At 39.0% G+C, this 17,127-nt stretch overlaps 1 protein-coding gene across 3 annotated transcripts in view; it reads right to left on the minus strand.

The window, feature by feature from the left end:
* Dmtf1 (cyclin D binding myb like transcription factor 1) overlaps positions 1 to 17,127 on the minus strand; it is a 42,482-nt gene that overhangs the window by 24,755 nt on the left and 600 nt on the right. For 2 of the 3 annotated variants that reach the window (XM_004633577.2, XM_023717910.1), the window contains exons 2-5: positions 11,877 to 11,998; positions 10,701 to 10,817; positions 8,672 to 8,794; positions 3,861 to 3,955 (exon numbers count right to left, since the gene is read on the minus strand). In XM_004633577.2, the coding sequence (XP_004633634.1) occupies positions 3,861 to 3,955; positions 8,672 to 8,794; positions 10,701 to 10,809 (327 nt within the window). In that variant the 5' untranslated portion in view covers positions 10,810 to 10,817; positions 11,877 to 11,998. The remainder of the gene's footprint in view (positions 1 to 3,860; positions 3,956 to 8,671; positions 8,795 to 10,700; positions 10,818 to 11,876; positions 11,999 to 17,127) is intronic. The other variant, XM_023717909.1, reaches the window with a different exon arrangement.

The following is a 17,127-nucleotide window of genomic DNA, read 5'->3' on the forward strand; positions in this document are numbered from 1 at the left end:
AAAAATTAAAAAAAAAAGAAACTAGACTACAGGACTGAAAAAGATCTGTCCTCTTTGAATTTTATACTTAGCAAACACACTTTTGAAAACTAGAAGTAAGGTTTGCTAGTTATACAAACTTGAACTATTTTAATACCTCCAGAAGTAGCATATAGAAAATAACAAAGAGCATAATTCAAAAGGCAAGAGAAGTTGCAGTATGCTCCTGGATGAACAATAAAGAGCTCTCAATATGATAGTTACGCAGGACTATATAAAATATATTAGATGAACCCTTCTTTAAAGGTCAGTGCAGCTTTCTATGAAACAGTATCAATCTTATGTTGAAGCCCACTTTTTAGATACAGTAAAAATACATTCAATTTACAGCAGACAAATAGTCCCTTGCTTTATGATGGCAGCATAATGAATACTGTTGGCATTAACATAGTATGACCCTTAGTAAGCAAAAACTGTATTAGTAGCTTCCATTTATTATGTGGGCCAACCATGAATCAAGTATTTAAATCAATACAAAATATCACAAAGGCATTTGTGGATCTATGTATCATGAGCTTAGACATACAGCTGTGACCAGTTCCAAATTAGGAAATGAAAATACTAGGGTTGGGTATTACAGCTGGTTAAGGGCCTCATACGTAGTCAGCTACCTCAGTTATACATGGTGATCCATAATTTCCTGTTAAATGTAAAGGACTTGCAGGCTATAGCACATCTCAGTCATGTCTGCTTACTTCTGACTGCTAACTCGGTGCTCATCCACTCTGGAGCTGATCCAGTCTTACACTCCCTTCATCCCTCACAGCTCTATGGTACTTGCTACTGCAGCTCAAGCCACCTGTTGCACAATTATCACCAGGTGGATTTTCAACTAGCCATACCTAATCTAACAAGCTCTGCAGGACAAAGCTGCTCCTAAAAGCAGAGCTGGCCCTGTCTCATGGGAGCCAAGTGAGGTAGCTTAGTTCAAGTGAGGTAGCTTCCGCAATGGTACTGCCATGACAGGTACAAGCCTAACCCAGACAGATGAGGAAAGGGAAGAGCTTCTGCACTCAATTCAGTTCCACCCTGAATACAATGCGAAGCTAAGGGTTGTTCTGGCTGGAGGTGAGTCCTTAGACTCAAATGTGTGCCACTAATCAGGAACTGCACTGCTAATCTGAAGGATTGGAACCCATCTTACTCAGGAACAGATGAGCTGACAGTGAACAACCTATGTAAAAGAGGAGAACATGTCTCTATTGTTGCTGTTATATTTTTATATCTGCATTTATGAAAGTGTTTTTAAATTCAATTACAAAGGGCCAGCCAAACAGTTCAGTGGATTAAGGGGTCATGGGCTTGATCCCCGGTCCTGCTGTGCCGGCCCCACCCCCGCGGTGCTTTGAGAGGGCAATTGAGACTGGGCATGGTGGCATGCGCCTATAATCCCAGCTCTTGGGAGGCTGTAAACAGGCGGATCACTATGAATCCGATCTAGTAGTGAGACTCTGAACACCCTGTAGACCCTTCCCTAAAATACAAAATAAATAAATTCACTTACAAATCACTGTAACAAGTCTAAAATGTTTTACAGTCCTATATTCCTGTACTTGTTTTACAGTCTTAATTTTTTCTAACTTTTAAAAATTTAGACATTTATAAAGCTAAGAATTGAGACAAACTGGGTGTTATCTTCAGGCCTCTTGGATTCTGTCAATGACAATTTTTTAAAGATGTGACATAAGTATTGCACTTGTAAAGGGTGAACTTTACAAATGAAAACTATCAGGACACTATGATATAGCACACACACGTAAACTATAATATATAAAACACAACCAGATGGTGTCTTAAGTTCACTGGATGGATAAATCACCATTTTCAAAGTATGTCTAAATATACTATACAGCCCATTCCATGACCCTTAGTTACAGTAAGCCCACAATGCTAATTAACCATTACCTTTGTTTGATTGATTGATTGATTTATTTAGTGTTTGTGTGGCCAGCTCAGCCGGGGGGGGGGGCTGGCTGACATGTGGTGCTGGGGGATTGAGCCGTGGTCCCTGTGCTTAGCTTAGCTTATTCTAAGTAGGTGCTTTAGACCACTGAGCCATCTCACCAGCCCCAACCATGACCTTTGGATACTTAATGTCTTCTGCCTCAACTTCCTGATGACAATTTACAGTTATTACACAGTAGACAGGTACCAGGTAATTAAGTTATCAGACAGGCAGTATATTCAGCACTGTCAATAACAAATGAGTTTGTTGCACAGAAAAGGACACTTAGGTATGCTTAAGGGTACCTGTCTGCAGAAGTATGTGAGTGTTCTGCCCAATTTTTCACTATTTTACGTATAAATCTTTTTTTTTTTTTTTTCTTGCAGAACTGGGGATTGAACTCAGGCTCTTTAATGAGCCGTCTCCCTGGCCCCAGTACGTATAAATCTTAAACTTATGCTTTAATATACTATTAACACTTGAGAGCTAGTTGCAGGATTTCATGTCTACTTAAAAATCTAAAAATAAACATCCAATCCATTCATGACCTCTTAAAACCAAACATGGAATACACTGGGACTTACAGCTTCTCATCTTTCAAGCTAGTCTCATGACTGGAATGCACGATAGTACATTGACTACTGAACTATGTCAAAAGGCTGCACTTAGTTTATGACAAAAGCACAGTAAGCAGCCGATGTTCTGCATTTTGAAACTATGCTGACTTTCAAAACACAATCTACCATTATTTTGTTAAACAAATAGACACTATTGAAAAATTTTACACACTAAAACAGTAATAAGCTAGGCTGGGGAGATGGCTCAGTGGAATAAGCACTTCCCTGGCAAGCGCAAGGGCCTGAGTTCAATCCCCGGTTCCGCCAAAAAAAGGGGAAAAAAAAGTGCTTCCCTGTTAAAACAGTAATAAGCTAAACATTAAGTCATAACTTATTCACTCTTTGACATTAGGCAAGACAAAAATTTACAACAGATCTAGCACTATCACTACTTAATCTTTTTCTTTTCTTTTCTTTTTTGGTCTTTTTGAGACAGGATTTCACTGTGCATTTCAGGTTAACCTTGAACTCACTTTGTAGCCCAAGCTGGTCTCAAACTCATAGCAATCCCGCCTCAGCCTCCCAAGTGTTGGGATTGCAGGAGTGTGCTACCATGCCCAGCACTACTTAATTTTACAATAAGCCACTTGACTTACTCCTCCTGAAACTGCTTTTGGAACTATTTTGAAATTCATTATTAAAAGGTTCTCAGTGCACATATATGAGGTCCTTAGCCACATACCAGCTGGAAACTATTATACTTCTTAAACAGTCACATAATGCTTTAAAAACAATTCTGTAACAGCTCCACTTGAAAAATATCTTAGTAAATATTTTATGATGAAATGAAGCAAAAGGGCAAGCTACTAAAAATGAGGGGCACAATTAGCCAGAGATAAACTTATAAGTAGTACAGATTTAAGTTTCAGATTACTGAGAGAGCAAAGAACTGACGACCTTTGGCAGAAGTAACTTAGCAAAAGTTTCTAAGAGAAAACTAAAAAAGATGGCAAGGAAACCAGAAGGCACTAATTCCTAGCCATCCTCTTATCCTACATGCACCAAACGGAGAACACTATCATAACTGCTGCAGGAGGACCACATGACCCACTGTGGTTTCTTGACACGGACCATTCCACGAGGACTGCATCTGAAAAGCCCCCCTCTGTACTCCTGTGGGAGACTTGAAACCAAGTGCAATGACGCATCTCACCTCTACTCCATGACTGCTACTCTGTCAAAGCATGTTGTTATCATTTCATTACCTATGTGATGTGGGAAGGGTCCTCTCTGGAAGCCAGTGAAAAGTTGTACTATACCTGGATCTGTGTCACAGTTCCCTCAGAAATCTCATCATCTGCCACCTCTGTGGTTGCAGTCATGGTCACCTCAAAGCTCTGATCATTTTCTGAAACTTCAAGAAAAGAATAGTTCATCTCCAGAATGTAAACAGGATTTAATTATCCTAAAAACATCCATGGCAGAAAATGTGACCATCTGCTGACATGCTATCAATGCATCCCCACATCTACATACTCATTGCCTAATACTTGGCATCTGATTTATAGTATGTTCCACTTTGAGTGCTGGGGAGACGGCAGGAAGACGGAATGCAGCCAGCATGTGGCCACCCAACACCCAAGCCTTTCCCTCCTGCTCCACAACATGAGTAGCTCGTCTTGGCAACTCTCCAATTCCCCACGCCACTCCTTTCAAACTCCAACAGCCACCACCCCATCCCACCAGCTTCACACATGAACAGAACGTGCAGCACCGCTTTCTGTACCCTAACTGACTTCAACCGAGACCACATTCTCCATTTCCATTCATGATTTTACAAACAGCAAGGCTTTGTTCTTTCTAGGCCCAAGTACAATTTTGCTGCCTATACACATTTTCTTTGTGCAAGCATCCACTCATGGACACTAAATGGACTCCAAGCGGTGGCCACGGTGATGGTGCTGCCACACACCAAGTGCAGGCACGGCCCCAACTCAGCCCATACACACAGAAGCTCTACTCCTCAAAGAGCTCCAGGTTCCTCAGTGGCTATGCTAATCTACATACTCATCGACAGGGTTCAAGAGCATCTTTTTGCATGTTTGTCAGCATTTGTTGTCTTTTTGATTATAGCAATTCCACCTGAGCTGGGACATCTTACTTTGTTATTAATTACTGGGTTAGATTTTCTGTGCCATCATGGTTAATTTTAGTAGAATGCTATGTATCCACATATGTACCCATTTTCCTAGGTTTTGTTTATAATACAGACACTCCTAATGATCTTTCTATTTCTGCCCTGATATTACTTCTTTTCTTCTAACTTTGGCTTGTATCTCTGCTGGATTTCTCTTTCAGATCATAAATTATTTTCCTACTTCTGTTAAATTATCTGACTATACTCTCTTCTATCTGGGTGAGCTTCCTTAAAAATAACACTGTAAACTCTTTTCTAGGTGATATATCAGTTTCCTTCTTGTTGGGGTCAGTGCCAAGGAGCTCCTGTGCTCCTCGCAAGGCACCCTGTGACCTTGACCTTGCCTTTTCCTGTTTTCTCATCCCTACATTCACACTTTAAATCTGGTTGGGTCAGTTGTCTCTCCTAAGTAAGAGTTCCGGAGTGCTGACTGGGTGTGACTTGCTCTGGTTCTAGGCAGGTCCAATAGTGTGAAGCCTGTACAGCTTCTCTCGCGGAGCTCATAGGTGCCCCACAACCTAGGTTCCAGGGCCTGAGCAACTGTCCCTCTGAGCTGAGTAACGTGTGGGGCCACCAACTCCTGCCCAGTGCTGCTCCTGCAACTGACAGTGGATAAGCAAACTTCATGCTTTTATGTAGTTTTTATTTTAAATACAGAACTTTACTAAGTTGATTTTTTTCAATATACTTTTTTTTTTCTTTTAAATAAATTAGAGAACATGTAAATACCTTGAACCTACTTCTTAAAAAATTCAGTCTTATTGTTAAGCATTAGTTCCAAACAGCTCAGGTGCTTCTGTGGTAACACATCTATGTTATCATAGGTAAAAGACAAGGGTGTGAAGGAGTCTGCTTCATACTACAATGTCTAAACGTGATCTTGAACAAGGGTGCTCTACTAATGAAATTACTCAAATAGTCATAATTTATACCACCATAACCACTTGAAATTCTATTTTGGGAAAAAATTCACATAGAAATATATGCACAGGTAAGCTACAGGCAAAATGGATCAAAGATTTAAAGATTAAAATAGAAATATTAATTCTCCTGGAGGAAAATGTAGCTAGAAATCTTAAAGACATAGGGCTAGGTAGAAAGCTCATGAACAGAAACCAATATGCACAGGAAATACTTCAAAGAATCAACAACTGGGACCTTATCTCTGAACATTAAAAGAATTCACCAACAGATTAAAAAGAAAACCCACAAACTGGGAAAAAATTATAGCCAACTGTCCTTCTGACAAAGGTCTTCTATCTAGAATATAAAGAATTTAAAAATATCAGGCCCGCCAAATTCAAGGACCCAATCCAATAATGGGCATCAGAGATAAATATATAATTTTCAGATGAAGAAATACAAATGGCAAATAAATACATTAAAAAATTTTCAACATCATTGGTCATTAAGAAATGCAAATTAAAACATTGAGATTACAAATCTTATCCCAGAAAAATTGGCTATCAAGAAGTCAGCCAATAGCAAATGCTGGGGGTGGGGGATATAGGGAAAAAAGGAACTCTTCTCCATTGTTCATGTGAGTGCAAACCATTACAACCACTACAGAAATCAGTGTGGAGATTCTTCAAAGGTAGGACTGGAGGTCCCATTCAAGCTAGCCATTCCCTTGCTGGCTATCTTCCCAGAATTAAAAACATACCACAGCAATATATGTGTACCCATGTTTACAGCAGTGCCATTTGTCATAGCTAAATTTTGGAAGCAACCCAAATGTCCATCAAACTAAGGAATGGATAAAGACGACGTGGTATTTTTATACAAGGAAACATTATTCAGATATAAAAAAGGCTTTTATTTGTAAATGGATGCAACTAGAGACCATACTTTTTTTTTGAGACCATACTCTTAAACAAAAGAAATCAGACCCACATTTGCAAAAATCATATTGTCACCTTAGTGTAAGAACCTGAAATAGTAAATAAAATCTGAAGGATACAATAGATAATATGAAAAGGGAATGAACCTGTTTAAAAAGAAAGAATTACTGAGATGAAGACAGGAGAGGGAGTAGTAGAAAAAGATATTTCTATGTATGTAAGCAGGATGGTTCGGATAATTATACTGTGGATTTCTGCTGTTCTATGGAAAGGAGCAGTTAATTCTTTTTTTTCTTTTTTCTTTTTTTGGTCTCCTTTTCTCATTTTCCCCCCTTTTTCTCTCTCCTTAATTTCTTTTCTTTTTGTTTTGTTTTTTTTTTGCAGTACCAGGGATTGAACTCAGGATTCTACTGAGCTATCTCCCCGGCCCTCTCCTTCATTTCTTATCTTTTTTTTTCTTTTGTATTTGTTTCTTTTTCCAATTTTGCATGCAAATGTCTGGTAATCTGAACAATTCATCTGAAGACAACCCTATGCAATACAACAAATAATATGAATATTATTATTTGTTAATATAATATTCATATTATTCAAATATGAATATTATCAAATTCATATTATTCCACTTAGTGAAATTCTACACAGTTAAGTCAATCAAGAGCTTAAAATCACAACATAATAGCAGTCATATTAGGATAGAACTGAAAATATACATGGATCATGGTTAAGAAGAGCTCATTTAATTACAAATATGCTGTGCTAAAAAAGACAGACAAAAAAGAATTATGTACCTGCCATACCTGGAAGCGACAGTAACATTATCATTTTTCCAACTCTGTTCTCCACTAGATGAGGATATGCCTTGCTGGATGCTATGTGCAGAGTCAGTACTCAGACACGGCAAAGCTCTTCTCTGTACCGAAAGTGGCAGCAGCAGTCCTACATTCACGCACAAGTACAGCCTATAGTGTCCAACCTGGCTCTACAGAACTACCCCTCTTGAACAGGCTTCAGTACCCTTCTATGCATATCAGAAATAATCAAATGTTGCAACTGGTACGTTACAGTCCTTTGCCAGTGTTATTCCACATGTTTTATTCCCCTACAACCTAGTATACTCTAAAAAACACTGGACGAGAAACATGTGAAGGGTTCAGAGGTATAGTATTTGCCTATCATGTAAAATCCAGGAATGCAAAAATAAATAAATTAAATAAAAAATTTTAGTGAGAATAAACAAATTAGCCAGTTATCACAGCTCCATGCAGTCACGTACTATCTGGAAGAGGCTGTTATATAACACCAAAGTTACGAGTATAACCTGTAACAATCAGAATGCTTGGATACAATCTTTAACAACTTACTCTATCTCTATACATCTCATTTTAATCTAAGGAACATGAATGATAATTCAAGTACCTATTGCACAGCATGCTGTCTTAATTCAAGGGAGATACCATTCTTAGAGGGGTGTAAAAAATGTTTTTGTGATGCTGGGGACTGAACCTAAGGCCTTTACACTGAACTACAACCCTACCCTCCTTTCTTAAAATTTTTACTTTCAGATAGGGTCTTAGCAACGCCCTAAATTGCCTACACTATGCTCAAGCTTATAATTCTCTCACCTCACCCTCTCAGAGCACTTGGATTACAAATATGCACTACTGTGCTCAGCTAAAATTTTGCTCTTTACAAATAAAACAATGATGTACAGATAGTACATTTTAAAAAATACACAAAAGAGAATACAATGAGTGGGGAAAAAAAGGTCTAAAAGTTTCCTTATGAAGCCTGTAAGAGGTCGAGAATTTTTAAGAAGCTGAGATTAACTAGGCAATACAGTTAAAAGCACTGACAGCAAGAATGGGGAACCTTTGGGAACTTTCTACGATACAAACCACCCGCTTTAGCACATGTGCCGTAAGTTCACTGCCTCTGACTTAAGAGCTATGTCTAGTACGTAGAATTATTTAAAAAGAGGCTTTGGGACTACAATAAAAGTTAAAGTCTACCAAGAAATGGCAAGTCAGTCTTGTGCTGGCTTGAATGTAATTTCAAAAGGAGATTCTTGGCTGCTAACACACTGACTTACGTGGGAGTGCAACAACTGATATGCAAGGTGCAGAGTCATCGATGCTCTGGTCATCCTCCGATGACAAGCACAGCCTCTTGTGCGGAGGGTCGGTGCTGTCCTCTGAATCTAACTCGTCAGCTTCTAATGAAAGGAAAAATCAGTTAACTGAAGAAAAATCTCAAAACTTCAAACCAATAAAGAAAACAAAATCTCCAACTAGTAAGAACTGTAACAGCTTTCTTCCACATTAGCCCAGCCTATGCCCACTGTAGATTTGCCTCCCATCTGTACATACAGACAAGGGTTGGGTGGCTGGTTTATTCACGTATGTACTGCAAGCCACACGTACTCTCAGTGGGACTAGAACAATGACGGCTGCCCTGGCTGCAAGAAACTAGAGTGCAGTGGAGACAACTGAGCCCACAGCTCCAAAAAGGCGCTGTGGAAGCTATGAAGAACGGGGACGGGGTGTGAGTGCACAGAAAAGATGCACATAATTTAGACTGGAGGCACAGGAAGGTTTGCTGAAGGAGGGATCTTACCCCTTGGAATGATTATTCTTCCTGGCAGTAGGAGCAATACGTACAGAACCACAGGACAGATGGGAAGCTTTAAAACCAGTGCCATGACCAATTTTTGCCAGCTATTTGAAAGCTGAATTAGAAGTAGGAAAGGCCGGCAAGATAGCTCAATGAACCAAGTACCTGCTTAGGTAAGCACAGGGACCAGGATTCAATCTCTGGTACCACATGTCACACCAGCCCTGCCCCCAGGCACACTGAGCCAGCCATCTGGCCTAGTCCAGGTATGGCGGCGCAGCAGGCCTGTAATCCCAGTGCTAGGGAGGCTGAAAACAGGAGGATCACTACAAGTCCAAGCTGCATAGTGAGACCTTGTACGAAATACATTAAAAAAAAAAAAGAATTAGAGATGGGAGACTGGCTTAAAGGTTATTAGAACTACTCAGATAAGAAAAAACAATTTAAACTAAGAAAGGAGTCAAACCAAAGATGAATTTAAAAAATCAAACCATCAATAAATCTTCATAATGAAGTAAATTTGAAACAGAACTTATTCCTGTACACTTATGATTTGGGACACTTACTCAAAAGGGAAAAAGTAAACTAGCATTAGAAAGTATGTGAAAGAATTGTTTTAGATACGTGAAATTTAACGTGACCACAAGAGTATGTTAGCACACGCTTGTAATCCCAGCATTCTGGGAAGCTGAGGCAGGAGAATCGGAAGTTCAAGCCCGGCCTGGGAAACTTTAAAAAAAAGTGCTGGGACTTAGCTGTGTGCAAAATTCTGTCCTCAGTACTTCAAAAATCAAGACCCAACAACTAATCTCTCCCAAACTGAATGAAACAACCCAGGAGACAGATATATTATGAAAGAAGACAACAGAACTATACTAGTAAAGATGAATTTTTTTTGGCGGAACCAGGGATTGAATTCAGGCCCTTGCTCTTACCAGGGAAGCACTTATTATGCTGAGCCATCTCCACGGCCCCATTAAAGCAAAATAAACTAATAAACGACTAAAAGAAAGAAAAAGTAGGTAAAAATAAGCTCAAATTTAAAGATATTAGAGGATATTTTAAAACTTCAAGACGGTGGAATCTTAAGCCACCACAAATGAACATAACGGTAAACAGTTTTGTAAAATTTTTAAGTTTCCAAGAACAAAAGTATATCAGTATTGGCAGAAGTCTTTCTACATTTTCTGACTTATTAAATACAATGCTGCCACCAAAAGGTATAGAGAAGCATATGAGAGTCCATCAACAACTGAAAACTCAAATAGGTTGTTTTTATAAAACAGCCACCAGGTTAGCGAAAGCTGAAATTTATGATAAATTTAAAGATATTAGAGGATATTTTATAACTATGAGAAATAAAAAACATGAACTTAGGTCAATACATGATTCAAAGAGATCATCCTCTCCCCTTCTTAGCTGCACAGTCTGCAGCAATCACAGGATGGACAGTGACATGGAACCCAGTGACCCCAGGCCGACAGACTGCACGGCCTACACTATCCTACCATGCCGAGGACAGTGGAAGATGAGGTTCCCGTCAGTGTCCCGTGTCAGCGTCACAGAGTTCACAGTCTCAACTGTCACTGTGTCAGAGTCCTCTTCCTCTGTGCTCATACTCAAATCTGCAGAACAGGATGCAGGTCAGGGTCTGGAACTTACTTCCAGACAGGAAAAACATGCATTCCCTCATGCCTGACCCCACCCAATACTATGGCCTATTTGTCCAGAGATTCTTTATGTGAAACAGTAGGAATTCAAGCTTCAAACACTGTCTTTTATAGCTTAGACACACTGTTTAGAATCTAATGAATAACCTACAAAAACCTGACTGCTCTAAAAAAGTCTAGCATTTACTTCTTTTAAAAAGTACTTTTTACTATGCAGAATTTAAAAGTGAATCTGTTGGAGGGTATTTATCAGTGAATCTCTTTTTTGTGTGTATTTTATGATACTTTCACATAAGTATTTACTTCTTAATGCCTTAGCAACTGATTTGTAAAACTTATCTTGATGTAAGAATTATTTTTCCTAAAGTTTTTGCAATCATTTAACCTCTAGTATCTGAAAACAGCAACACTCTTACTGGGGTGTCTTTCCACAGTACTAAACAAGTGCATGTATCCACCACTGAGAAAACTGTTTTCAATAATACGGAGTTAGGCTTTCTTCTGAAAGAGAGAACTCTTGTTTAACATACCTTTGCCTGCTATTTTAAACATACGAGAGGTTATTTTTGTCCAGAAGAATGAATGAGTGGAATCTCAAGATTTCAGTATCTCATGGTTGGCAAGGACAATACACTGGACGACAACAATGGTCTAGTCAGTGATGGCCAAGCTCTTAAGACTTCCAAGGACACGAACAGCCTGCTGCAGCATGCGAGCCACTGGATCACCACTGTTGGCCTCGCTGCCATCGTCACAATCTCAAGTGTTCAACAACATTCTTGCCTCCATAAACGCTTTGGTCTTGTTCACTTGTGTTTTACCCACTGAGTAAGAAGACTCAAACTTTGCCTTGGGTTCCATTAACTACTCCATGCTGACTCGTACACGAAGTCCCAATTCATGTATAGTATTTACCTTCCAGTGAATCCATTTTCCTTGGGCAGAAACTTAAAACCACGCACTAGTTATGCCCAGACTTGGTGTCAAGAGCTGAGGTCCTTGGGGGCAGCTTACCTGGACAAAGATGGGACCAGCTGCAGCCCTTCCCTCAGCACCAGGCCGCCGTCCGTCGGCCAGCAGCATTACTTTCATGTTACCCAGATCATTTCTCCCTGTGCTCCTATCTCCGCAGCACTCTGAAAGAGACAGCATTTCACAGTGAGACTTAATAAAAGCAAAGCAGTGCCAAATGCCAACGGTGTGCCGATAGCATGAGGGTCTCTCAGCCAAAACACAGGAGGCCACAATGGTTTTTACACATCTTCTGGAAATCAGCCTTAGAAGGAATTCTCCACCAAAGGACAGAAATGGTGAGTTCTACACCTTCTAGGTTTACAGTCTGGTCCTTGAGTCAAGTGGGCCCTCATCAATATCAAACATTCTCTAAAAAACTAGGTTTAGTAACCTGAATGCCAGAAATACCATAAACATTATTAACAAGACTTTTTATAAATTAACACCTCTTTACAGTATCATTGTTTCACCCCAAAGTTTTAAATTAAACAAGTATTGATTTGTTCAGAAGTCATTTTAGGACAATGTAAACAATCAGGGCAGGAAAGGTAAATTATAAGCAAGCTCTCTTTAACAGGAAAACTTTCAAAATCTGAAATGAGTGGTTTTTAAAGATACCTTTCAAAAGTCTTCATTTTTATCCCTAAAAGCCAAATTATTAAATAAGGTACAGAATCTGAAGTTTATAGCAAAGTCTCAGCAACCCCTTTTTTGCAGCATTCTAATTAGAACTCCTCTCCAGGACTGATACTTTTGAAAACTGTTGTACATAATTAAACTTGCAGTGGAAAAAATATATATCACATATAAGAAAGTGACATTAAGAATTCCCCTATCACTGGGCACTTAGGCCATCCTCAATTCTTAATTTCCTTAAGTGATAGTGAAACACAATCATCAAAATCTATTTCCTTAACTAAAAACTATAAAGCCCAAAACACAACTGCTCATGGGTAGAGGTCAAGCAGTCACCTGCTGCTCCAGTATAGGTATCGTCTGTCCTTCCAGGCCCAGGGCAGGAAGCGTGGTTCCAGGATGTAAGGGTATGGGACAGGCTGCTAAGGGGCAGAGCCTGGTGGAGGTCCATGGGTCTCTGTAGGTCAGTTGGGGGTGCCCTCAAGGACAGAGGCAGCACAAAAGCCAGATGCTTCTGTCCTCCCACATATACCCTTATTCCATGATAAAATGCTATTAGAATAGCAAAGCTGGCAAGGTACAGAACATACAACACAGCTTTCTTAGGTGACTTGAGGACTGAGAAACATGGGTTGGAACATAGGTACGAAGCTACAGTTAGTTTTCAGATTTCCTGACACCTTATAAGAAAGGAATGTCTGCATATCAGATTATCTTCAAACTCTTATATTCAACTCTTTATTCTTACTATATTGAGATCCTATCTTTTATACTTACTGCAGCAAAAGCCATTTCTCAATACTCACTTATGTCCTACATTTTAATTAGTCTCTAAATTTATCTAACCAATACATATTACTGACCATTTTTTGATGTTATTGAAAACTTCATGATTAGCACCGTATCAGTTACAGCATATAAACAATGCCTTAGGGAAATACTTAAAAGGGAAATTGTTCTTTCTCTTTAGACACGAAAGCTCCATTTTATTAGTGAGCATACAAAACCCTTTCCTCATAGGGAGACAGATGCGTCTCTTCCACAGATTCCACATTTTTCTTCTACTGGTACTTTCCACGATGACTGAAGTGTTTGTAGAGATAGGTGATACGTTTTTTTAAGGTTGTGCAAGTCATCAGTGAACACTCTGTTTCCAACTATTTTCTTCCTTCATATACATCGCTGCAGTTCATTTCCCTTTGAAGCCATATGTGGCCTGTGGTCAGGTCTGTGGGGTGTTTTTCAAATCTCCTAGGATCTGGATGTTGTCATATACTCTGAACACTATCCTCTTCTCATTCCAACGACCAACCACTTTGGGAAGTGGCAGGGTGAGCCTCATACGGGACAATCCTGGAACACCCAGGGAGAATTTTCTGCAAGCCATGGTCACGGAGCCCCACATGCACCCTCCAGCCCTCCAAGAGAGGGTCCCTGCCCTTGCTCTAGTCTGAACATGGATTGGGCATGGCCTTCAAGGAGCCGACAACCCGAGTCATCCCTGCCACCTTTACACTAACTTTAGCATGTGAGCAGCCAAAAGTGAAATTGTATAGTAATGCATAATTTGAAAGATATTTTAAGGTATATTTATTTTAAAATAAAACAAAAATCTTCACAGGAGATAAAACAGGTTTCTTACATCTTGAACATGGGCTCATGAAAGGATGTAAGAAAACAGTGCCACAGAATAACATCTTCATAAATATGAATTTTAATTCCCATTAGGACTACTTTATACTTGAGAGCTAAAGCTTCACACTACGGTTCTAGACCTCTGGTAATGGGTTCCTCTACGCACTTTGTGGACATAAATTGAAGAGGATGATTAATAAACATAAAGGACCAGCCAGATAGCTCAGCAGACTAAAGTAGCTGCCTATGCAGGCGCAGCAGCCAGGGTTTGATCCTGACATGCTGTGCTGGCCCTATCCCAGGGGTGAACTGAGACTACAACTGAGACTGGGCATGGTGGTGAGTATCTGTAATCCCAGCACTTGGGAGGCTGAAAACAGGAGGATCAATGAGTTCAATTTGTATAGTGAGACCCTGCAAGGCCCTGTACTAAAATACATTTAAAAAATTAAAATAAGCATAAAGCATGAGTGAAGATACCTAGTTAATGTTCATTATGACTTGTTCTAAAATGATTTTAAAAATCTGACTATAGTCCATAAATGTTAAGTTAATGGAGCCTATTTTAATAGACATCAATTGCTTGAACTTGATTCAATTATCAATTATGAAAAACAATGTCATTATTTGTAATTACCCAGTAATATGGGCCATTTTAAGGCACTGCACCAAGATTTATACGTGGCTGAGCAGTAAGATCACACTCCCTATGAAAAAGCTTATTTTTCACTCAGTGCACAATTTAAGGGCTTTTAATATTTGCCTGGCTAGACTGAGATTTCACATTCAAGTCTGAGTACTTCTACACAAGGAACCATCAGAAGTTCTTTAAAGCAAACTACAAATTACTACCACATTCATCTGATTTACACTCAGGTTAATTTTTTAAGTGCACTTCCTTATCAGATACTAATAACTCACATACTAGCAGTACATAAATCCAATGAGTTTTTCACTACAAGACACCTAACAGTAAGTGAATAATAGCTTTTATTACTGGTGCTTGAAGAATAGCCCAACAGTGTATATAACCAAAATGACAGTTTAAAATATAGGATGAGAAAAAAGAATTTACAAAGGATGAGCAAAAGGAAAAAAAAATTTTGATAAAGAGCCTTCTAATGTGTTTTTCCTCATTTCCTTCTAGTACTTAATCATAGTATAGGCTATCTTTTCACAAACTTGAAACAAAAAACAATAATGATAAACTCCTAGTATTTAAACTTTATTTACCTTTATGGAATCAAGCAAGCAAACCCAATTTGTGGTTTTTATTACAAAAATAAAATCTCACAAAACAAAAACACTTCAAGATAGTCGGAGAAATGAGAACAAATAAATTCATATTAAATGTTTTATAATTAACCCTTGACAATAGGGTTTTCACTTTCTCTGAGCATCTATCATTTACACACAGAAAAAGTTTTGGAGGTGAAATTGGAAAACATTGAACTGAACCAATTTCTAGGGAATCTACAGTATGGAAAAAGATGCTGAAAATTATAATGTTAAGATACAATGAACTACTAAGGAAAACTTTTGATAAGGCAGTATAACATCTTGGTCTTAACTAGGCCACCTCTATATAAAATATAGAAGTGAAATGAATCCTTCCTTTAGGACTTTCGAATTTACAGTGGTCCCTCACTTATTGCAGAGGTTAAGTTTCATACGCCCCCTTGATAAGTGAAAATGAGAAATCAGTGAAGTAGTGATGTTATATTTATTTTAGTATTTACATATAATTTAAGGCTTCATAAATCCTTCCCACACTTATAAACCTTTCCCATACTCTTAAAAATACTAATGTTCTTAACCATTTTCTAAGCTTGTAAACACTAAATTTTAACAGCATACATATACTGTACAGTGCAGTATGCATTCATCCGCTAGACATAATGTAAACAGTGTATTTTATTTTAATATTTTTTAACATGTTATAACTAATATTTTAATATACTTTATATATTTTAAATTTTTAGGCAAAAATCATTAAAACCATAAATACTATGCATATAAATACATATAAAACAGTACAAAATCCCTCAATATAGCGAAAAATCGGCGATAATTTAGATTTATTATTTTTTGAAAACCTGGGAAACAGTGAGTCTGTGAAAGTCAAATCGCGAAATAGCGAGGGACTACTTAAATACCTGATCAGTAAAAACAATCTGTAGTTGACTAACTGCTAATCAAGCGATTTCTACCTAACTTTACATATCCTCCTTGCCTTTAAAGCACCATGGGTGGAGTTAAATAATTTTTCTCTCAAAAGTTTACGTAGTACACACTTATTCCTGTAAGTCAACAGCAATCTAAATGAGATTCGTAGACAATGGGTAGGTTCCAGACCAATCCTCAAACGCGTATTTTGGAGTAGGCCTAACAACTAAAACAACAGGGGAAAGACGACTCGTTTGGCGGCACAGAAAAGCGTCTTAGGGTTACAGAACTTAAAGTCATCGCAAAGCACGTATTTTTCTTTACAACAACTCCTTTTCTCCCTTAGACAGAATCAAGGCATTTTTGTGCTCTGCAAATGGGAGGACAAACCTTCTCTCACAAAAGCGGTATTAGATCAGTGGCACAATTCTTTGTAACGTGAAGATAATTTGCTGTTTTACTTCTTTCTAAATCTTCACCAGACACACCAAATCCTAACGATACTACACAATTATTACAAACAGCTAAAATTCTGCGTCTATCACAGCTGGAATGTGAGCGGCAGAGCGGTAAAATGACAGTCCTCAGAAAGTTGTCTGAAGCAAATTCACCCAGCTTCAGAGAACACTAACAGACGCGAGCAGCTGCCGGGGACGGACCTGAACGCGCCGGCTTGGGCGCGGCGGACGCGGACTTCTCTCCCGAACCCGGGCCGAGGGCGGCGAGCGAGCGGCGCTCCCTGACAAAGCGCCGAGCGGGCCCTGCGCTCCCCGGCGAGCCCCGCGTCTCCGCCGCGGCCGCGCTCACGGGTGCG

This window comes from Octodon degus, unplaced genomic scaffold (genome assembly GCF_000260255.1).
Source record: "Octodon degus isolate 3935 unplaced genomic scaffold, OctDeg1.0 scaffold00056, whole genome shotgun sequence".
Taxonomy (NCBI): Eukaryota; Metazoa; Chordata; class Mammalia; order Rodentia; family Octodontidae; genus Octodon; species Octodon degus.